At 44.0% G+C, this 19,192-nt stretch overlaps 1 protein-coding gene across 3 annotated transcripts in view; it reads left to right on the top strand.

Annotated features, from left to right (window-relative positions):
* Positions 1 to 19,192, top strand: part of EFR3B (EFR3 homolog B) — a 108,918-nt gene that overhangs the window by 53,738 nt on the left and 35,988 nt on the right. For all 3 annotated transcript variants that reach the window (XM_049903980.1, XM_049903981.1, XM_049903982.1), the window contains exon 4: positions 3,676 to 3,826. In XM_049903980.1, the coding sequence (XP_049759937.1) occupies positions 3,676 to 3,826 (151 nt within the window). The remainder of the gene's footprint in view (positions 1 to 3,675; positions 3,827 to 19,192) is intronic.

Here is a 19,192-nt window from a genome sequence, read left to right on the forward strand (position 1 = left end):
AAACTTTCACAGAAGAGTTAATACCACTAGTGCTAAAGGTATTTCAGAGCATAGAGAAGGATGGAATACTCCCAAACTCATTCTATGAAGCCAGCATAACCCTGATACCAAAACCAGGTAAAGACACCAAAAAAAAAAAAAAAGAAAGAAAATTACAGACCTATATCCCTCACGAACTTAGATGCAAAAATCCTCAACAAAATTCTAGCCAACAGAATTCAACAACGTATCAAAAAAATAATTCACCATGACCCAGTGGGATTCATACCAGGTATGCAGGGATGGTTCAACATTAGGAAAACAATTAATGTAATCCATCATATAAATAAAACAAAAGACAAGAATCACATGATTTTATCAATTGATACAGAAAAAACATTTGATAAAGTTCAACACTCATTCATGATAAAAACACTCAGCAAAATAGGAATAGAAGGAAAATTCCTCATCATATTAAAGGGCATTTATACAAAGCCAATAGCCAACATCATCCTAAATGCAGAGTCTAAAAGCATTCCCCTTGAGATCGGGAACCAGGCAAGGATGCCCTTTATCACCATTCTTGTTCAACATTGTCCTGGAGGTCCTAGCCCGGGCAATTAGGCTAGATAAAGAAATAAAGGGCATCCAGATTGGCAAGGAGAAGTAAAAGTATCTCTATTTGCAGATGACATGATCTTATACACAGAAAACCCTAAAGGATCCTTAAGAAAACTACTGAAACTAATGAAAGAGTTCAGCAGAGTACAGGATTCAAGATAAACATACAAAAATCAGTTGGGTTCCTCTACACCAACAAAAAGAACATCAAAGAGGAAATCACCAAATCAATATCATTTACAGTAGCCCCCAAGAAGATAAAATACTTAGGAATAAATCTTACCGGAGGTGTAAAAGACTTACACAAAGGAAACTACAAGACGCTACTGCAAGAAACCAAAGGAGACCTACATAAGTGGAAAAACATACCTTGCTCGTGGATAGGAAGACTTAACATTATAAAAAATGTCTGTTCTACCAAAAGCCATCTATAGATACAATGCAATTCTGATCCAAATTCCAACAGCATTTTTTTAATGAGATGGAGAAACAAATCATGAACTTCATACAGAAGGGAAAGAGGCCCCAGATAAGTAAAGCATTACTGAAAAAGAAGAACAAAGTGGGAGGCCTCACTCTACCTGATGTTAGAACCTATTATGCCGCCACAGTAGTCAAAACGGCCTGCTACTGGTACAACAACAGATACATAGACCAGTGGAACAGAATTGAGAATCCAGACATAAATCCATCCACATATGAGCAGCTGATATTTGACAAAGGCCCGAAGTCTGTTAAATGGGGAAAAGACAGTCTTTTTAACAAATGGTGCTGACATAACTGGATATCCATCTGCAAAAAAATGGAACAAGACCCATACCTCACACCGTGCACAAAAATGAACTCAAAATGGATCAAAGACCTAAATATGAAATCTAAAACAATAAAGATCATGGAGGAAAAAATAGGGACAATGTTAGGAGCCCTAATACATGGCATAAACAGTATGCAAAACATAGTTACAGTCCTTAGTTTGGAGTCTTTAAAAAATAAAGATTTTTATTTTTTAAGTGTTAGTCAGAAATGGGGGATAAAGGATGGTGTATTGAAAGAACTAGGCTTTAGATGCCTTTACTTTTCAACTTCACTTTCTACCAAGATTTTCACTCCTAGTCAGTAGCCAAGTTTTTTTCTAGCAAATGATGGTTTTTCCTTATCAGAGGGTTTTCTGGGATTTTTTTTTTTGCAGGAAAAGGGAAAGCAGCAGTCTAAGCTCTGGGGTATAGGAGGCCTTCTAGCGTCTTCTCTTGCCTAACCCCACCCCACTCTTTCCTTTCTCTAATTTAAATTCTATGAAATGATGGTGAAATGCTGGTGGATGCTGGGATGAGTCATAAGAGAAGGAGAATTCCACTCCACCTGCCTTGTGTGGCTGCCTGAATCTGCCTGGGTTTCTCTTCAGGGAAGTCTGTCACCTTTGGAAGGGCTCTAGCCCAGGGTGCTCCCCAACCCTGCAGGGTTCAGTCTCTGCTTCACTGGCCTACACGGTGGACCTGAAACATACCAGGACTGGGGCAGCAAGGCACAGCAGGTGTCCTGGGCTGCAATTGAAATGCCCTCTGAAGGGCAAGGCCATAGAGTGCCAAGGAAGGGTGGGCTGGGGCTCCGGGTTACTGAAGCTCGAAGGCCTATGCCCCCTTTCTGTTTGAAAGACACTCTGTAGATAAGAATGTGATGTGTTCCATTTGTGAATGTGCCCAAAGATGACTAGTCAGTAGACTTGGCTTATATGGATAAAGAAATGAGTATTTTATAAAAGCAGAAAGGAACTTTCCAGAGCATAGAGGCTGTTTCTCTTATGGTTTCATGGTATGGAAGTAGCTCAATGTGGAGTCGATACCAACTCATGGTGACCCTGCAGGACAGAGTAGAACTGCCCCATGGGGTTTCCAGGGAACAGTTGGTGGATTCAAGCTGCCAGCCTCATGGTTAGCACCCAAGCTCTTAACCACTGACCACTAGGTCAGATCAAAACCACAATGAGATACTACTTCACCCCCACTAGGATGGCTATTATCAGAAAAATTGGGAAAACAAACGTTCGCGAGGACATGGAAAAATTGGAACTCTCATACCACTGTTGGTGGGAACATAAAATTGTACAGCCACTGTGGAAAATATTTGGTGGTTCCTTAAAAAGTTAAATATAGAATTGCCATATGACCCATCTAATTCCACTCCTGGGATATACCTAAAAGACTTGAAACCAGAGACTCAGATAGTTATACACCAGTGTTCATTGCAGCATTATTCACAAAGCCAGAAAGTAGAAACAACTCAAGCGTCCATCAAGAGATGACTAAATAAACAAAATGTGGTGCTGTAGATTAATTTACTTTTGTGTGTGGCCTTTCTAGCCATGGTCTTGTAACTCCCATCTAGGGGATTGTGTGGGACTGTGTGATAGGGTAATTGTGTCCTAACAAGGAGACTGGTCAGTTTTGCCTTAAAAGAGTGCCAATTCCAGAGCAGAGAGGAAGAGCCCACCATCAGCAAGGAAGGAGAGACTGGCAGCAAGAGACAGTAAGGTGGGCTCCCCAGCCCATGGAGAGAGAAAGCTGAGTGGGCAGAGACTGAGGGCCAGGGAGAGGCATGTCTGCAAGCACTGCTGGGGAGAGGTTGACCTGATGGAAGAACTGTATTCTGAGTGTTCCCAAGCTTGAATTATAACTGTTACTTCCCTAATAAACCCCATAATTGTGAGAGAAAAAAAAAAGAAGTAGCTCAAGGGTACCTAAGAAATAGTATCTGGTGTCTTTTTTAAAAAATAGAAGCCATCATGACTGCTATTTATATATTTGAATTTGCCAAGCTGGTTCATGTCTGAGGCAGTTCGGACACACTGTCTGAAATTGAGCAGCTGCCATAAGAAGTATTGTGGAGCTTTGCATTGGGGTCCTGTAGATGTCTCTAGAAATTGTCCTATAGTCATGCTTCTTGTGCTGTTTCTTTTAAATATTTAACCAAATGTTGGTTTGATTTGATTAAGCAAAAGCTAGCCTAGGTTGCCCCTAGTCACACAATGGGACTGGAATGGGTGTAGGCCAGCAATGCCAACGGTGCTGCTTTCCCCAGGTACGTGTGCATTGCCATGGAGGCGCTGGACCAGCTGCTCATGGCCTGCCACTGCCAGAGCATCAACCTCTTTGTGGAGAGTTTCCTCAAGATGGTGGCCAAGCTGCTGGAGTCAGAGAAGCCAAACCTGCAGATCCTTGGCACCAACTCGGTAAGGAACAGCCCAGGTGGCTCTGGGTCCCCCCGGCTGGGATCAGAGAAGGCTGGGGGTGGAGGTGGGGAAGGCTTCTGGGTCAGGGTTAGTATGTTGATTTCCTGTTTGGTTCCCAACCCTCAGTACAACACACTGCTTGTCATAGTAACCCCCTCTGTGTGAACACAGGGGCATTTATCTTTATTTAATTGTGATATAACCCACATACCATAAAATATACCATTTTAAAGCATGTGATTCAGTGGTTTTTAGTATACTCACAGTGCTGTGCAACTATCACCACTAAAAAAAAAAAAAAACACTACCTAGTACATTTATCTTTAGACGGATGGTTTTCAAAATTGTTTTAATAGTAGATTTTCCCTTAAATAATCTTAAGTAGGATCCTGACAGGTATAAAAATAGAATGAAATGGTGCCATTCCTGTGGAGGGAGGAGGTACCCACCACCCTCATAGCTCAGCCCCTGGCTCCATGGGGCACAATTTGAAAGCTGGTCCTGGTTATGACTTTTCCAAGATGGAGTAAGCTGATGTCTACGGGATGGAGGCATAAAGTAAGTGGAAAGAGCATAGGGAAGAAGGGCTTCCAGCTTAGTTCTGCCCTCACTGAGCTGTGGACCCTTGTGTGGACCCTTCAGCCTTTCCATCCATACCATGAGTGGTTGAACTTGGTCTCTACATGTCCTCCAAGCTCCATGATGCTGGTCTCAGTACGAGTGGCTGCCATCATGAGGGGTTATGGTTTTGTGAGAGAAAAACCACTGGATATGTCAAGAACTCCCAGCACCATGTGTGTTTATATATTCTAGAATATTCTCACTGCCTTCTTTAATTTCTTGCCCTCTCTCCTATTCCCTCTCCTTCAGGGCATACTTTCAGCTCCAGGTCTTTAGGCAGCTTGACATAAAGCCCTTAAATGCAACCATTTTTCACAGGTCTTAGCTGAAGCGTTTATCAATCTACCCCAAAAAAACCCACTGCTGCCTACAGATATTGCAAAAGGAAAGCGTTCCCTACCTGAATTTTCTGAATTTTTATTGCACAGGTCAGAGCTGCTTTCCTATTCTACATGAGTTGATTTGACCAGAAGATGGTCTTCCCATTTTTCTTTCAAGGACCAAGACTAACAACTTATTCCTTCCCCTTTTCTCTCTCTGTGAGCAAGCTGCCTTTGACAAATTACATATACAGTAGCTGAGAATAAAGCGATTTGTCAGGTTGCCCTGGCAATGGATGCGGATACAGTCTCAGTTGTTCTGTTTAAGGTAACTACAGTCTAGAAGAGAACATCTAAATGGAAAAGGAACCAGTCATCACGCATCCTGAGGATGTCTCCCCATTAGGGACACAGAAGTAGGTGGCCACCAGCTCTAGCTTTTTTTTTTTTCTTCTTTTTCTTTTTTAACATCCCTCATGGATATTCATCCTACTTGTGCAATCACCCCATTAGGGACACAGAAGCAGGTGGCCACCAGCTCTAGCTTTCCCCACAGCGAATCCTTGCCTAGGGCAGAAGTTGTTAGCTACAGCCTCGAAAATGCAGGGCCCTGAAAATCCCTAGATTCCCCATCACAGTGAATCACTGCAACAGCAAGGGAACAAGTCGGCTGATAATTACTGTGCTACAGAGAATGAATATTATATAAGGACAAGCTATTATACTTAAGTCGAGTCAAATATTTGCCATAGATTCGGAGTCCAAATTTGAGGCAGCTTTTCCAGGATAGTGTCTCATCCAGATGACCTTTCCAGTTCTCTGAGCCTAGGACCTTCACGAACCTTCTAAAGATGAGTGTTCTTGCTCATTCTCGTTTTAGAACTTCCAGCATGTTACGAAGCTCTTCCTTGATGGAATCTGAGAGAATCTAGCCCAGGAGTTTCCAACGTGTTTTTGTAGGGATTCAAGGCTCTACAGGGGCCGCCAAGGGAGAGCTGGGAGAGGAGGAACAGAAGGGCCCAGGGCCCTTGACATCTTCACCCAGCAGCCTGCTCCATTTTAGATATTCTTTTTTTTTTATGGAAGCTTACAACACTGCATTTGGATAGAGGGTTTTGCTGCCAAGAAATTAAAAGAGAGGGAGGTGGAAACAACCCAGGTGTTCATTAACTGATGACTGGATAAACAAAATGAGGCATATTCATACAATAGAATATTATTCAGCCCTAAAAAGGAATGACGTGCTGATATACGCTGCAACATGGATGAACCTTGAAAGCAGCACACTAGGTGAAAGAAGTCAGACACAAAAGACCATATATTGTATGATTCCATGTATATGATATGATCAGAACAGACAAATTTAGAAATAGAAAGTAGATTAGTGGTTGCTTAGGACTGAGAGGTATTAGGGGGTGGGGTGATAACTAAAGAGTACATACAATATTTCTTTTTGAGATGATGACAGTGTTCTAAAATTGACTGTGGTATTGATTGTACATATCTGTGAATATACCAGAATAAACCCTTAAACAGAAAAGGTAAGGAGGGAGGGAAAATGAAAAAGAGGGAAAAAAGGAAAAGAAAATCATTGAGTACATGCCACACCCTCATTTTGTTGGCTTTCTCTGCCTGGAAGTGGAGGTCCAGAGAAGTAAAATAACTTGTCCGGGCCACACAGCCAGAGCACTGGCTTTAGGCAGTGACTTATTCAGCGCCTGTATTCTCCTTTAGAATCCTCCTAGAATATGAAACATCAGATGTCCCCCACCTGGCCCCACCCAGTGTCCTCTTCTGAGAGCCCTGACCACAGCCCCAGCCTCTGTGCAAATGGCTCCCTGCAGCCAGGCTCACTCCTTCACAAGGTGTCTTGTGGGTGAGAGATCAAGGAAACTCCGCCTCACCCTGCGCCGGCTCTGCCTCTCTGTAGCTTCCCCTCGGACCTACTTTTGCTGCTTGAATCAATTCAAATCTCCCCCTTTCTCGGAACACCTCTTCAGACACCCTACCCTCCTTTGAGGTCCCCAAACCTGGCCGATGTCAGAGTTAGAGGACTTTCTAAACCTGGAGAGCTTTGGAAGTCTACTGATTCCCAGGTCTCAACCCAGACCCTCTGATCAGCATCTCTGGAGGTGGGTCCTGGAAATCTATATTTTCTAAAGTTTCCCAGGTGAAACTTTCAGCCAGGATTGGGACCCACTGACCCACTCCAGGCTCACACCTGTACAGGGTTTCTTTATTTTTTCCTTTTTTTTTAAATTGTGCTCTAAGTGAAAATTTACAATTCAAGTCAGTTTCTCATATAAAAACCCCTATACACATTGTTATATGGCCCTAGTTGCTCTCCCGATAATGTGACAGCACACTCCTCCTCTCCACCCTGTATTTCTCGTGTCCATTCAACCAGCTTCCGTCCCCCTCTGCCTTCTTATCTGGCCTCAGACAGGAGCTGCCCACATAGTCTCATGTGTCTACTTAAGCTAAGACGCACACTCCTCACCAGTATCATTTTATGTCTTATAGTCCAGTCTAATCTTTGTCTGTAGAGTTGACTTTGGGAATGGTTTTAGTTTTGGGCTAATAAAGAGTCCGGGGGCATGTCTTCTGGGGTCCCTCCAATCTCAGTCAGACCATTTAGTCTGGTCTTTTTACTAGAATTTGAATTCTGCACCCCACTCTTCTCCTGCTCCATCAGGGACTCTCTGTTGTGTTCGCTGTCGGGGTGCTCATTGGTGGTAGCCAGGCACTATCTAGTTCTTCTGTGTCTCAAGCTGATGGAGTCTCTGGTTTATGTGGCCCTTTCTGTCTCTTGGGCTCATATTTGCCTTGTGTCTTTGGTGTTCTTCATTCTCTTTTGCTCCAGGTAGCTTGGGACTAATTGATGCATCTTAGGTGGTCACTTCTTAGTTTTTAGGACCCCAGACGCCGCTCACCAAAGTGGGATGAAGAACATTTTCTTAATACACTTTGTTATGCCAGTTGACCTAGATGTCCCCTGAAACCATGGTCCCTAGACCCCGGCCCCTGCTACTCTGTCCCTTGAAGTGTTTGGTTGTATTCAGGATACTTTTTAGCTTTTAGTTTAGTCCAGTTGTGCTGACTTCCCCTGTATTGTGTGTTGTCCCTCCCTTCATCTAAGATAATTCTTGCCTACTGTCTAGTTAGTGAATACCCCTCTTCCTTCCTCCTCACCCTTGTAACCATCAAAGAATGTTCTCTCCTGTGTTTAAACCTTTTCTTGAGTTCTTATAATAGGGCTCTCATCCAATATTTGTCCTTTTCCAACTGACTAATTTCACTCAGCATAATGCCTTCCAGATTCATCCGTGTTATGAGATGTTTCACAGATTCATCGTTGTTCTTTATCATTGCGTAATATACCATAATTTTTTATCCATTCATCCATTGTTGGCACCTAGGTTGTTTCCACCTTTTTACTATTGTGAACAGTGCTACAGTAAACATGGGTATGCATTTATCTATTTGTGTGAGGGCTCTTATTTCTCTAGGATACATTCTAAGGAGTGGGATTGCTGAATCGTATGGTAGTTCTATTTCTAGCTTTTTAAGGAAGCACCAAATTGATTTCCAAAGTGGTTTTAACATTCTATATTCGCACTTAAAAAAAAAAAAAAGTTCCAGTCTCTCCACAACCTCTCCAACATTTATTATTTTGTGTTTTTTGGATTAATGCTAGCCTCGTTGGGGTGAGATGGTATCTCATTGTAGTTTAGATTTGCATTTCTCTAATGGCTAATGATTGTGAGCATTTCCTCATGAATCTGTTAGCTGCCTGAATGTCTTCTTTGGTGAAGTGGCTGTTCATATCCTTTGCCCACTTTTTAATTAGGTTATTTGTCTTTTTGTTGTTGAGATTTTCCAGTATCTTATAGATTTTGGAGGTTAGAGCCTGATCAGATTTGTAATAGCCAAAAATTTTTTCCCAGTCTGTTGGTTGTCTTTTTACTCTTTTGGTGAAGTCTTTAGATGAGCATACATGTTTGATTTTTAGGAGCTCCCAGTTATCTAGTTTCTCTTCTGGTGTTTGTTCATTTTTAGTAATGTTTTGTATGCTGTTTATGCCACGTATTAGGGCTCCTAGCATTGTCCCTATTTTTTCTTCCATGATCTTTATTGTTTTTAGATTTTGTATTTAGGTCTTTGATCCATTTTTTATTTATTTATTTATTTATTTATTTATTTTTGTGCATGGTGCGAAGTATGGGTCTTATTTCTTTTTTTTTGCAGATGGATATCCAGTTATGCCAGTACCATTTGCTAAAGAGACTGTCTTTTCCTCAGTTAACAGACTTTGGGCCTTTGCCAGATATCAGCTGCTCACAAATGGATGAAGTTACGTCTTAATTCTCAATTCTGTTGGTCTATGTATCTGTCGTGGTACCAGTACCAGGCTGTTTTGACTACTGTGGGAGTATAATAGGTTCTAAAATCAGGTAGTATGAGGCCTCCCACTTTGTTCTTCTTTTTCAGTAATGCTTTACGTATCTGGGGCCTCTTCTTTTTCCATATGAAGCTTGTGATTTGTTTCTCCGTATCATTAAAAAATGTCATTGGAATTTGGATCGGGATTGCATTGTATCTGTAGATTGCTTTGGGTAGAATAGACATTTTCACAATGTTGAGTCTTCCTATCTATGAGCAAGGTATGTTTTTCCACTTATGTAGGTCTCTTTTGGTTTCTTACAGTAGTGTCTTATAGTTTTTGTTATACAGATCTTTTACATTTCTGGTTAGATTTATTCCCAAGTGTAGGGGCCTATTGTAAATGGTATCAATTTGGTGATTTCCTTGTCAACGTTCTCTTTGTTGGTGTAGAGGAATCCAACTGATTTTTGTATGTTTGTCTTGTACCCTGATACTTTGCTGAACCCTTCTATTAGTTCCAGTAGTTTTCTTGAGGATTCTTTAGGGTTTTCTGTGTATAAGATCATATCATCTGCAAATAGAGATACTTTTACTTCTTCCTTACCAATTTGTATGCCCTTTATTTCTTTTTCTAGCCCAATTGCTGTGTCTAGGACCTTCAGCACAATGTGCAGGATTTCTTTGTTTTTCTTTTTTAACATCCTTCATGGATATTCATCCTACTTGTGCAATCACCCCAGTGATGAGAATGTCCTGACACTTGTCACAAAGTCCAAACTTGCTAATACGATTCCTGCACATAAAACCCAGTGAATTATAAATTTAAAAAATTTAAGTGGTGCTTCAAGCTTTTAATGGGAGTGCTTGAGTTTTAGGGACCAGAAAAGTGGAGAAAAGGTGGGAACCAGGGGCCAGCTAAGCTCACCTACTTGCTCAGGGATTTGCACCTGCACACCTGCCTCCTTGCATGTTGTTGTTGTTAGGTGCCATGGAGTCGGTTCCGACTCATGGCAACCCTATGTACAGCAGAATGAAACATTGTCCAGTCCTGTACCATCCTCACAATCATTGTTAGTTGTTATGCTTGAACCCATTGTTGCAGCCACTGTGTCAATTTATCTCTTTGTGGGTCTTCCTGTTTTTCACTGACCTTCTACTTCTACTTTACCAAGCATGATGTCCTTCTCCAGGGACTGGTCCCCCATGATAACATGTCCAAAGTATGTGAGACAAAGTGTTGCCATCCTTGCTTCTAAGGAGCATTCTGGCTGTATTACTTCCAAGACAGATTTGTTGTTCTTCTGGCAGTCCATGGTATATTCAGTATTCTTCACCAACACCATAATTCAAAGGCATCAATTCTTCTTTGGTCTTCCTTATTCATTTTCCAGCCTCGTTGCATGGTGGGTCCAAATGTATGTCTCAAGGAACATGCAAATGGCCAAATTTCCTGACCTTTTGGGGCCACCTACTAATGATAAACTGAAGATATTAAATCTGAGAATGCCAAGATCCTACGCCATAGGCAATGTGGTATGTTTGACTTAAACCAGTTGCCATCAAGTCAATCCTAACTCATGGTGATACCATGTGTGTCAGAGTAGAACTGTGCTCCATAGGGTTTTCAATGGCTGATTTTTAGAGGAGCCCTGGTGGCACAGTAGTTAAGCATTTGGCTACTAACAAAAACGCTGGCAATTTGAATCCACCAGCCACTCCTTGGAAACTCTATGGGGCAGTTCTACTCTGTCCTATAGGGTCACTAGGAGTCTGAATAGACCTGACAGCAATGGCTTTTTTTTTTTTTAGCAGTAGATTGCCAGGCCTTTCTTTCAAGGTACCCCTGGGTGGACTCGAACCTTCAACCTTTTGGTTAGCAGCTGAGCACATTAACTGTACCACTCAAGAACTCTAATCTTTCTACAGTGAATATGTATTCATTTTGAGAAGAGACAACGAAGAACAATAAGCACAATTTGAAATTTCATATTGTTCTGCTCACTTGAAATGCCTTGATCTCCAGCATATCCTGGGGTTCTTTAGGAGAGAAGCACCCCTAAGTGGAAACCCCCTCCTTGCACTGGGGGTGAGGGAATGGGGGACCAAACCCATTGCTATCAAATCGGTTCTAACTTATGGCTACCCCATGTGTTGCAGAGTAGAATTGCATTCCGCAGTGTTTTTAGGGTTGTGACCTTTCAGAAGCAGATTGCCAGGCTTGTCTTCCAAGACACCTCTGGGTGGACTCAAACCTCCAACCTCTCAAATAGCAGCCAAGCACTTAACCATTTGCCCTAGCAAGGGACTCTGGCCTGGTATATACAGGTAGTAAAATATTACATAGACTCATGGGTTTAAAATTTGAACTTTCAACTCTGAGTAACCCCAAAGGCACGTATGCATTTGTATTTTCAGTGTGCCACAACCTTAAGTCAAACCCACTCTGAGGGTGGTGCAAAAGTGAGCCTTTAGCTGATAGAGGGAAGGGTAGCTTCCCGACAGCATGTTAGAATGATAGGGGATCCTGGAGCTCTCTGAGCTGGGACCTCAGTCTCCTTCCTGTAACAGAAAGGCTGTGACTCGCCCAAGGCCCTGTCCCTCCCTGTCTATTCCCTTGTTCTCTCTGTGCTTGATCAAGATCCTACCTCCCATACCCCTTCCCTCCTCTCCTAGGTTCGGCTCCCACTGAGATGCCTTCCTCACCCACCCTCCTGGCCCAGTGGAGTCACCCTCTCTGTCACCTGCCTTGCCTCCCCAGTCCTGACACAGCCACTCTCTGCCTTCCCCACCTGAATGCCCCACCTCGGAAAACCACACAGCATGAGGGTTGGAGCCTCCACAGATATCTGCTTTACACATTTATTTGGGCTTCCAGGGCAGCACTTTAGTCCATTCTTTGACCACTTGCCTCTCGCATTCCTCTCAGTGTTCATTAAAAAAAAACAATTACTGTCAAGTCAACCTGACTCATGGTGACCCCTGTGTCAGAGTAGAACTGTGCTCCATAGGGTTTTCAAATGGCTGACTTTTTGGAAGTAGATCACTAGGACTTTGTTCCAGGGCGTGTCTGGGTGGACTGGAACCTCAGGCCTTTTGGTCAACAGCTGAGCATGTTAACTGTTTGAGCCACCCAGGGACTCCCAGTGCTCATTACAAGCCTTCTGTTTTCACGAGTCCCTTCCCAAACCTGCTTCCTCAGCCTCACAGATGCCTCGCCTTCTTCTGCCCACTGAAAAAATAAGGGCTGTCAGGTGGGGACTCCCTCAACTTCCTGGGGCGCCCATCTTCCTCTCCTAAAAGTTGCTATCTCCTCAGAACCTTCTTCCTACATCCATTTTTCTTCTCTCTCCTCCATGTCTCAATGCTTTTCTTTACTCTGGTTCCTTCTCTCAGTCTAAAAACAAGTTCAAGCCTCTTCCAGTATAAACATAAATGAATGAAAAACAAAAAAACTAACACTCCCCTATGTAACCACAGGAGTCCTAGGGTGGTGCAATGGTTAACGCACTCAACTGTTAACCAAAAGGTTGGAGGTTCATGTCCACCCAAAGGCACCCCAGAGGAAAGGCCTGGCGATCTACTTCTGGAAAATCAGCCATTGAAAACCTTTTGGAGCACAGTTCTACTCTGACACACATGAGGCCGCCATGAGTCTGAGTCAACTCCAGGGCCACTGGTTATTTTTGGGTTTTTTTTTACATAACCACAAAATACTTCTAGCTCATCCAACCGAATTAACAGTTATTCTCTGATATTATTTTAATATGTAGTCCAAAATAAAATTTTCCTAATTATTCCCCAAATGTCTTTTACTGCTACCTTTTTTCAAATCAGGATCCAATAAAGGTGATGCGTTTGCTTTGTTTTGTATGTCTCTTATGTCTCTATCTAAAATAGTTTCCCAACCTAGCTCCCCGCCCCTTTTTTTTTTACCACGGCATTGACTTTTTAAAGAGACCAAGTTGCTCTCCTATCTCCTGTATCTCCTGCAATCTGTAATTACATCTGAAGGCTTCATTGGATGCTTTTAACTCTTCTGGCCATAATGGGTCATGGGTGATGCCGTGTGCTGCACTGCCATCAAACAGGAAGGACAAAATGTCTGACGTCCCCCTTTTTTGATGCTAAGTTTGATTCCAGGTTAGGGTGGTGACAGCCAGCTCTCTCTGTTGTAAAAGTATGTTTTTCTTTCTGCAGTTAGCAGGTACCTGTAGAAATAATGTGAATTGCCTGTTCCCCACCCATCTTTCACCTGATGTTTTTAGCTCTCACTGTTGACTACGCCATTCTTCATACTCCTTTGACTTCCATGGCCCTCTCACCCCGACTCTTCCCACACCTGACTCTTCCTCCTTAGTTTCTGTGATAGGCTGAATAATGGACCCCTAAGTGTGTCCGCATGCTAATCTCTAGACCCTGCGAAGGTCAAAGGGACTTTGCCAATGTGATCAAGAGTTAAGGATCTTGAGATGGAGAGATTATCTTAGATTATTCTGGTTGCCCAGATGTCATTACAAAGGTTCTTAGAGGGGGATCCAAGAGGAGTCAGAGTCAGAAAAGTCAGATGATGGAAGTGAAGGGGCAGAGAGAAAGAGATTTGAAGATAGTACACATCTAGCTTTGAAGATTGAGGAAGAGACCTTGAGCCAAAGGATGTAGGCAGGTTCTAGAAGCTGAAAAGGGCAAGGAAATAGAATCTCCCGGGAGCCCCCAGAAAGTACATTACCCTGGGGACCCATTTTAGATTGATGACCTCCAGAACTCTGAGGTAATAAATTTGTATTGTTTTAAGCCACTAAGTTTGTGGCAACAGCAACAGGAAACCAATACATTTGGTTCTCTTCCTCTACACGCCCCTGAAAATGGTTGTGGTCTCCAAGGTTCTGTGCTCCACCCTCTTCTCACTCTGTCTGATCCCCCAGGACAATTTCATCAACTCTTGTGGTTGTAACTGTCAGGTATGGACTAGGAATGCTCCAGTCTCCAACACCCGTTCGGAAATCAGCACTGCTGGGGACCAGTGGGCTCCATGACCGGTCAGGTCAGAACTGCAAGGCCAGTCAAGCAGCTTGAGCCCCAGCAAATGACAGGGATTGTAGAGCAGAGACGCCTGGTGCCTGCCTTGGCCTTGGGGGCTAGCATGTGGGGCTGCTTGGGCCAGAGAGATGGCCTTCTCAGGGGCCGCAAGGATTGGGCTGCCCCAGGAGTTATTAAAACCTCAGTGTCTGTTGCAGAGAATCTTGATGGATGGAAGGTATAGTGTCGGAGAGTATGTTCACCGTCTAGGGAATGATTTATGCCTTGGCTGGGAGTCAGGGGATTTGCAGGTCACAGTGGAGCCACAGTGGGACTGTTTCTCTGGCTGCAGTTGGAAGAAAGCAGCAGAGAGTGTTAAAGTCAAAACCACGTGGCTTCCAAGGTCAGCTTCGCAGCTAGGATCTGTCTCAGTGAAGCAAAGAAGTGGTTCCCATTTCTCCATGAGTTGGTCAGCACGGGGAAGGGTCTGCATCTAGAGCTGCAGAGAGGTGCTCTTCTGTCAGGGGTGAGGGACATTACAGCTACCTATACCCAGTATATGTTTAGCTATAGTTCTGTTGTCAATGGCAGAAAGTTGTTTGGCTAGAATGCCCATCTATAGAAAAGGAAAAGGCTCACTTCTGTTTGAAGAGACTTTAGCGCTAAAGTGAGACCGAACAGCTCAGTTTCGGTTTGCCAGACCAGGGAGAGCTGTCTGTGCAATGTCAACATGTGGGGCTTGCTTTCTCTTTCTTGACCCAGGCCCTTAGTAACCCTCCGTTTTCACACAATTGTGGTTCCTCCCTGCCTGTGCTGGAGGGTTGATGAGCTGCTCCAGTGGGCTTGGCCCCCTTTGTTGTGTACAAAGAGCTGCGACTTTGATCTTGAATGATCTTGAAAGGATGGCTCTGGCAGTGCCCGTGGCCTTTGAAGTGTCATGTGCTCAGAATCTTCAGTTTGTTGCTATGGAGACCTTCCCCATCCTTGCTGTGTCTTAAAATACAGAAAAACCAACTTTGTTTTTTCACAGTCTTGAGCATTAGACAACCAGTGGGTTTTTTTTTCTTGTTTTTACAGTTTTTTTTTTAACTTAAGTGAAAGTTTACAATTCAATTCAGTTTCTCATATAAAAACTTTTGCACACATTGTTCTGTGACCCTAGTTGTTCTCTCTATAATGTGATAGCATACTCCTCCTCTCCACCGTGTATTTCCCATGTCCATCCAAACAGCTTCTGTCCCCCTCTGCCTTCTCATCTTGCCTTCAGACAGGAGCTGCCCACATAGTCTCATGTGTCTACTTGAGCTAAGAAGCACACTCCTCACCAGTATCTTTTTATCTCTTATAGTCCAGTCTAATCTTTGTCTGAAGAGCTGGCTTCAGGAATGGTTTTAATTTGGGGGCTAACAGAAGGTCCAGGGACCATGACCTCTGCGGTCCCTGCAGTCTCAGTCAGAGCATTAAGTCTGGTCTTTTTACTAGAATTTGAGTTCTTCATCCCACTTTTCTCCTGCTCAATTAGGGATTCTCTGTTGTGTTCCCTGTCAGGGCTGTCATTGGTGGTAGCTGGGCACTACTAGTTCTTCCAGTCTCAGGCTGATGGAGTCTTTGGTTTACGTGGCCCTTTCTGTATCTCTTGGACTCTTATTTTCCTTGTGTCTTTGGTATTCTTCATTCTCCTTTGCTCCAGGTGGGTCGAGACCAATTGATGTGTCTGAGATAGCCACTTGTTAGCTTTTAAGACCCCAGACACCACTCACCAAAGTGGGCTGCAGAACTTTTTCTTAATACACTCTGATATGTCAATTGACCTAGATGTCCCTTGAAACCATGGTCCCCAGACCCTCGCCCTGCTACTCTGTCCCTCAAAATGTTTGACAACCAGCGTTTTAATTACAGCCGTCTGTAAGGTATGAATCCGCAATGGTAGAAGGAGGCAGACAGGAAGTTTCTGCTGTAGCATGAGTTTTAAAACTAGTGACCAGTCACAGAGGTAAGTGGGCCCAGTGAAAATTCATGCAGTGTTGGCAGCAAGGCAAAAACATACTGGGAGGGAAATGTGGAGGAAGCTGTGTTGGACAGGGCTAGCAGAGTTCTGGCCATACCAAGCCTATAAGGCAGTGCTCTTACTACCCCATTTTACAGATGGGACACCTGAGGTTCAGGGAGCCTAAGTCACTTGCCCCAGGTCATCCTACTAGTAAGTGGCAGAATTGGGATTCAAACACGCAGTCTGGCTCTAGAGCCCTTCTTATAACCATTACACTACAGTGCTTCTTTTAAGAGGGCGAAGGCCTTACTTACCATAAAATTCTAGAGTCCTGACCCATCTCAGCCAGGTTCTGACACATTTTCCAGGCAGACCGCCATAGTGGGTGCAGTGTCTCGACTAGGACCCCCATAACTATTTGACCTTCTGAGCCACAATCAACAAAGTTTCCACTTTGGCCTCCTCATGTTGGCCCTGGAGACTCAGGAACAGCTTAGGGTGGGCTCTTTAGGAGCTGCCTCCACAGGGATACCCAAGACCAGCACTCCCTGACCAGGTCGTGTAACTGGATTGGTGTGTCTATGCTTTCAGACCTTCAGATTCAGGTAAGGGAAGCACCTCCTGTCAAGTTATCAGACCAAGGGCTCCTAAAGAAGTTCAGAGATCCTGGTGCCAAAAGGGTGCTAATTTTATTTGATAGCCTTGATGCTGCCTGTGTCATAATTGGGGCACAAGTATGGAAGGTTTGGGACTGGCATCGAGTGGGGTCTCATCAGCAGACCCCGTAACAGCAAGATTCTGGCAGAATGAGGGAAGGAGTGGTCCAGAGCCTGAGCCTCAAGGTTGCAGCTTCCAGGCAGTCCTGGGCCCCAGAGTGGAGGACAGCTTCTTCCAGAGATGGAGCCCAGCAGGGTGACCCATCCAACCCTCTAAGGAGGTGGCCATCTATCTGGCCATGACTCACCTCTGTTACCAAGGGCAAGCGTCCCTACGTTTTCCCAAGTTACCCAAGGTTTATCCCTCCCAACCTGCCTCAGAACATTTCCATAGCTGCTGGTTCAGTTTATCCTAGAGCAAAGGATATGGGGTCTGTGGATCCCCCTACCCCATAATCTCCAGGTGAGAGAGGGGCTTTTAAAATAATGGAGATACCTGACCCTACCATCATAAAGTCTTCAAGAGACCAGGGGTGGCTCAGAAATCTGGATTTTTAAAAGCGTCTAAGGTAGTTCCGATGCACATTAAAATTTAACGTGGCAAAAAGCATGGGACAAAGTATCAGAATTCCCAAGTTTAAGTCCAAGCTCCACCTGTCACAAGTTGGTTGACCTCAAATAAGTCGCTTTCTCCCTTAGAGCCTTGGTTTCTTCCTCTCCACAATGGGAGCGATATATGTCCTGCTAAACTCACTGGTTTGCTGAATGTTGTGGTAAGCTGAAAAACTGCCCCCCAAAAGATTTTTAAAAAGTTGCTATCCACCTGGAGCAAAGGAGAATGAAGGACACCAAAGACACAAAGTAATTATGAGCCCAAGAGACAGAAAGCACCACATAAATCAGAGACTACATCAGCCTGAGACCAGAAGAACTAGATGGTGCCCGGCTACAACCAATGACTGCCCTGACAGGGAACACAACAGAGAATCCCTGAAGGAGCAAGAGAGCAGTGAGATGCAGACCTCAAATTCTTATAAAAAGACCAGACTTAATGGTCTGACTGAGACTAGAAGGACCCTGGAGGTCATGGTCCCCAGACCTCCTGTTAGCCGAAGACAGGAACCATTCCCAAAGCTAACTCTTCAGACAGGGATTGGACTGGACTATGGGATAGAAAATGATACTGGTGAAGAGTGAGCCTCTTGGATCAAGTAGACACATGAGACTATGTGGGCAGCTCCTGTCTGAAGGGGAGATGAGAAGGCAGAGGGGGGCAGAAGCTGGCTGAACGGACACAGAAATACAGAGTGAAGAGAAGGAGTGTGCTGTCTCATTAGGGGGAGAGCAACTAGGAGTATATAGCAAGCAGGATATAAATTTTTGTATGAGAGACTGACTTGATTTGTAAACTTTAACTTAAAGAACAATAAAAATTAAAAAAAAAAAAAAGACACTTGAAGGCAAAAAAACCAAAAGTGTCACTATCCAGTTGATTCTGCCTCTTGTGTCAGAGTGGAACTGTACCGCATAGGGTTTTCAATGGCTGTGATCTTTCAGAAGCAGATCACCAGGCTTTTCTTCCTAGGCAACTCTGAGTAGGTTTGAACCACCAACCTTTTGGTTAGTAATCTTGCACTTAACTGTATGTGCCACCCAAGGTTCCCAAAAGATGTTGTGAAAATGGTGTGGCAGTGGCATCTGACCTCCTTTAACTTCACAAAGGAAAAGGAGAATCAAGATCACCAGCCCAAGGCTGATTCCTATGAGGCCAAGGTCAGACATGCCTCTTCTCTCTACCATTTTCACCAATTCTGACACCAACCGTCCCTCCCAGAGCACTCCGTATTTCTCTGCTGAGTTCAATAGTTCATTGCAATGCCACAGAATTTACAGACAATACTCACGGTTATGGGGTTTATTAGGACCAAAAAAACCAAACCCACTGCCGTCAAGTCGATTCTGACTCGGAGCGACGCTATAAGACAGAGTAGAAGTAACAGGTTACATTTCAGCCTCAGGAATGTTCAGGATACAGTTCTTCCACCAGGACAGCCTCTTCTCAGCTCTACCTGCAGACACATCTCTCTCTGGGCCTTCAGCCTCTGCCCTGCTTGGATAAGTGGTACAAAGCTCTCTTAGCTCTGCTGATAAGTGCCCAGAGGCACCCCTTTCTGCCAGTAAGCTTCAGCCCAAGGACACTCAGCAAACCTAGCCCCAACAAGTGCTCTGAGGCACCCCGCTCCTCCAGCAAGCCACCTGCTCAAAGGCACTTAGCTTTCTCACTCCATGGGCTGGGAAGCCCACCGCACCATCTCCTGCCAGTCTCTCTTCCCACCATTTCTCTGCCACCGCTTCTCACCATCTTCAGTGTTACAGC

This window comes from Elephas maximus, chromosome 12 (assembly GCF_024166365.1).
Source record: "Elephas maximus indicus isolate mEleMax1 chromosome 12, mEleMax1 primary haplotype, whole genome shotgun sequence".
Taxonomy (NCBI): domain Eukaryota; kingdom Metazoa; phylum Chordata; class Mammalia; order Proboscidea; family Elephantidae; genus Elephas; species Elephas maximus.